The 3,930-nt window shown below is 37.4% G+C and overlaps 1 protein-coding gene across 1 annotated transcript; it reads left to right on the top strand.

Annotated features, from left to right (window-relative positions):
• The first annotated feature begins 848 nt into the window (after window positions 1-848).
• LOC107669294 (tyrosine-protein kinase SgK223-like) lies at window positions 849-3,198 on the top strand. Its single transcript, XM_016461465.1, has 2 exons — window positions 849-1,358; window positions 2,750-3,198. The coding sequence occupies exons 1-2, from the start codon at window positions 1,032-1,034 to the stop codon at window positions 3,092-3,094; spliced, it is 672 nt and encodes a 223-aa protein (XP_016316951.1). The 5' UTR covers window positions 849-1,031; the 3' UTR covers window positions 3,095-3,198.
• The last annotated feature ends 732 nt before the right edge of the window (window positions 3,199-3,930 follow it).

Genomic DNA, 3,930 nt, shown 5'->3' with positions numbered 1-3,930 from the left:
GATTTTCTCAATATTTAGATTTTTTTGCACCCTCAGATTCCAGATATTCAAATAGTTGAATCTCGGCCAAATATTGTCCTATCCTAACAAACCATACATCAATGGAAATCTATTTGTTCAGCTTTCAGATGATGTATAAATATCAATTTCAAAAAAACTGACCCTTATGACTGGTTTTGTGCTCCAGAGTCACATATATACTGTAAATTAACCGTCAAAGGTTTGGAATAAATACGTTTTTTTGAAAGAAGTCTCATCTGCTCACCAAGGCTGCATTTATAAACCGCTGAAATCATTCTAATATGCTGATTTGCTGCGCAAGAAACATTTCTGATTATTATCAATGTTGAAAACAGATATTTTTGTGGAATCTGTAACACATTTTATTTTTCAGGATTCACAGATGAATAGAAAGTTCACAAGAACAGCGTATATTTGAAATATAAATCTTTTGTAGCATTATAAATGTTTTACTGCCAATTTATATCAATTTAATTTGTCCTTATATATATATATTTATTTTTTATTTATTTATTTATTTTTATTTAGCAAAGACATTAAATTGATTAAAAGTGACAGTAGTTTTTTTATATTCTTTAAAGAATCCAGAATTAAATATTTCCACAAAAATATTAAGCAGCAAAAACTGTTTTAAATATTGATAATAATAAACAATACTAATGGAAAGCTTTTAATAATAGATCAATTTTATTAATAATTGTTATTAATATTATTTCACAATATTATTATCAAATAAATGCAGCTTTGCTGAACATAAAAGGCTTTATTTAAAAATATAAAAAATTCTTAATTATTCCAAATATATATTTTATTTATGGTAAGGAAATTGTGAATTAACATTTAACATCATAGCGTGTCTGTTTTCTCTGTGTGTTGGTCAGATCTGTAAAGGCCAGGCTCCGGACAGTAAGCAGGTTCATCTGTACGGTCTTTCGGTGCAGCAGAGCATCCCGTCTCACTTCAATCTGCAGCAGGACCGCGGTCACTTCATCGCCTGCGTGCCGCGGAGCATGCTACCCAGCGAGGAGAGCGGTCCGGCCGAGCAGGAGTGCGTGGTGGTCATCACCCGGGACGTCCCGCACCAGAGCGTGGCAGATTTCGTCCGCGAGTGGGAGTCGTTCCACCGCGCGCAGCCGGAGGTTTACGAGCGCCGCGTGTGTTTTCTGCTGCTGCAGCTGTGCGCGGGTCTGGAGCATCTGAAAGCGCACGGCGTCACGCATCGAGATCTGTGCATGGAGAACCTGCTGCTGGTGCAACGTCCAGATCCACAGCAGCACAGCCTCCCGCGCCTCCTCATCAGCAGCTTCGCCAAAGCCAAGCGCCGCGACGCAGACCAGGTTATTATGAATCATGCTTATTAATAACATGTCACAATATTATTGTTTTTACTAGAGGTCAACCGATAGTGGATTTTACCGATACCGATAGCTAGGTTGGACCACACTGGCCGATACCGATTAATCAACCGATAGTTTTTCAAATTATACTGAATGGAAACTAAAATAATGCTCTACTATTTAAAAAAAGTACTGAACCATACTTTGTAAATTAATAACAGTCTTAATATTAATTATTAGGGCTGCCCCCTAATAGTCGACTAACCGTTAGTTGACCAGAAGAGGCTTGGTCGGCCAAAATTGTAATAGTCGCTTAGTCGAAAAAAAAAAAAAAAAAAACCCCAAGGCCAAGCGACGCGGATGGGGTAATTATGAATAATTGTTATTAATAACATTTCACAATATTATTGTTTTTTCTAGAGGTCAACCGATAGTGGATTTTACCGATACCGATAGCTAGGTTGGACCACACTGGCCGATACCGATTAATCAACTGATAGTTTTTCAAATTATACTGAATGGAAACTAAAATAGTGCTCTACTATTTAAAAAAAGTACTGAACCATACTTTGTAAATGAATAAAAGTATTAATATTAATTATATATTGATCATTAAAGTTAGTTCATAGTTCATTCATGTTAACAAAACCAACTTCAAAATTTACAAATATATCCGTAAATGTTTAAATTAACACACTCTACTTCTATTCTACAGCTTGTATCAATATTAGTTACTGTTACAAATGGATTCTTTATTGTAAAGTGTTACCAATTCATATCTAAAGATGGTCATCTTTAAATATCTACACAAAGGCCATAGCATTGAAATGACATACATATGGATATTGTATGTGTACTCTCACAGTTTAACTGCTTCTATTCTAGAACACTTGATGATTATCTAATCAAAATAACATAAGACGGCAGTCACACACCGGGCAAAAAAAAAACTCGCAGGTATACTCGCTCTCATACTGTATAATGACAGCGTAGCTTCAGCTGCTCCAGCAACGGACGCAACCAGGAAAAACTATCGTAGCATGGATTTTTGCTGATAACTGATAGTTCCGCCAATCAACTATTGTTGCCGATTAATTGGCAAAACCGATACATCGGTCGACCTCTAGTATTTACTAGTATGTTTGTTCAAGTATTTCTAGTATTTTTGTTAAAATAAATGCAGCCTTGTTGAATTTTAAAGACTTTTTTTTTAAAAACGTGTAAAAATCTTTATTCCAAATATCAAAAGTTTTTGAGCAGTACGTTTTTTTAAAAGTACAAGTACAAAGTACAGCAAAAACAGTAATATTGTGAAATATTTTTACTATTTAAAATGACTGTTTTCTATTTAAATATGTTTTAAAATGTAATTTATTACTGTGATTTCGAAGCTGAAACGGCTCAATGCAGACGACCAATTTCTAAAGCGGGATCACGCCCGGCTCGCACCTGAGATCGTCTCGGCTGGGCAGTACCGCAAATTTGACGAGTTTCAAACCGGCATCCTGATCTATGAGCTCCTGCACCGCCGTAACCCGTTCGAAGCCACGCCGGGCAAATGCGACTACAGATGCGACGAGCTGCCGCCGATCCCCGCCGCCTCCATCTACTCACCCGGCCTGCAGAGACTGGCGCACCTGCTGCTGGAGCCCGACCCCGGACGCCGCATCCATATCCAGGACGCTCGGCGCATCCTGCAGGTAGTGTCAATTTTTATCAGCTATTTTCAATTTTAGTCTTAGGGCCAGTTTTAATAACAGATTGCACCAGCGCAAACTGTCTTGTGGCGTTAAAGGAGTCATCAGATGCCCATTTTCCACAAGTTGATATGATTCTTTAGGGTCTTAATAAAAAGTCTATAACATACTTTGGTTAAAATTTCTCAATGGTAGTGTAAAACAACACCCTTTTTTCCCCTTTAAAAACAATTATGTTTTTAACAGCGAGCCGTTTTGGTGCATGTCCCTTTAAATGCTAATGAGCTCTGCTCACCCCCCCTCTCTCTTTCTCTGAGAGACTCTTAACTTTAGCCACATTCATCGTGAAACTTACTAACTTGCACATTATTAGGAAAGGCGATTTGCAAAGATTCTTAAAAAAAAACCTTACACTCACGTCTTCTGGAGGTGAAGCTGGATCACGAATGATTCACGCAAACATACACACATTTATGTAGATCGGGGGCGCATTCCCTTCAGAAACAAACGTAATCCACTGCGTCTTCAGCGGCTCAGATGTCGGGAGTAAATGACGACTGCTATGTTCATCATTACATCCAACAACAGAACACCTCAATCGCGATATTTCAATATTGATAATATTGTTACATCCCTAATACATCCTATATATACATACATACATGTGTGTGTGTGTGTGTGTGTGTGTGTGTATATGTGTATGTGTATATATACATACATAAATATATATACATGGGAACCAACTTTATACATACATACATACATACATACATACACATATATATATATATATATATACACACGTGTGTGTGTGTGTGAGTGTGTGAGTGTGTGAGTGTGTGAGTGTGTGAGTGTGTGTGTGTGTGTGTGAGTGT

This window comes from Sinocyclocheilus anshuiensis, unplaced genomic scaffold (genome assembly GCF_001515605.1).
Source record: "Sinocyclocheilus anshuiensis isolate Anshui unplaced genomic scaffold, SAMN03320099.WGS_v1.1 scaffold320, whole genome shotgun sequence".
Taxonomy (NCBI): domain Eukaryota; kingdom Metazoa; phylum Chordata; class Actinopteri; order Cypriniformes; family Cyprinidae; genus Sinocyclocheilus; species Sinocyclocheilus anshuiensis.
Note: the sequence above shows the minus strand (reverse complement) of the source record. Positions and strands in the feature narration are given on the sequence as shown.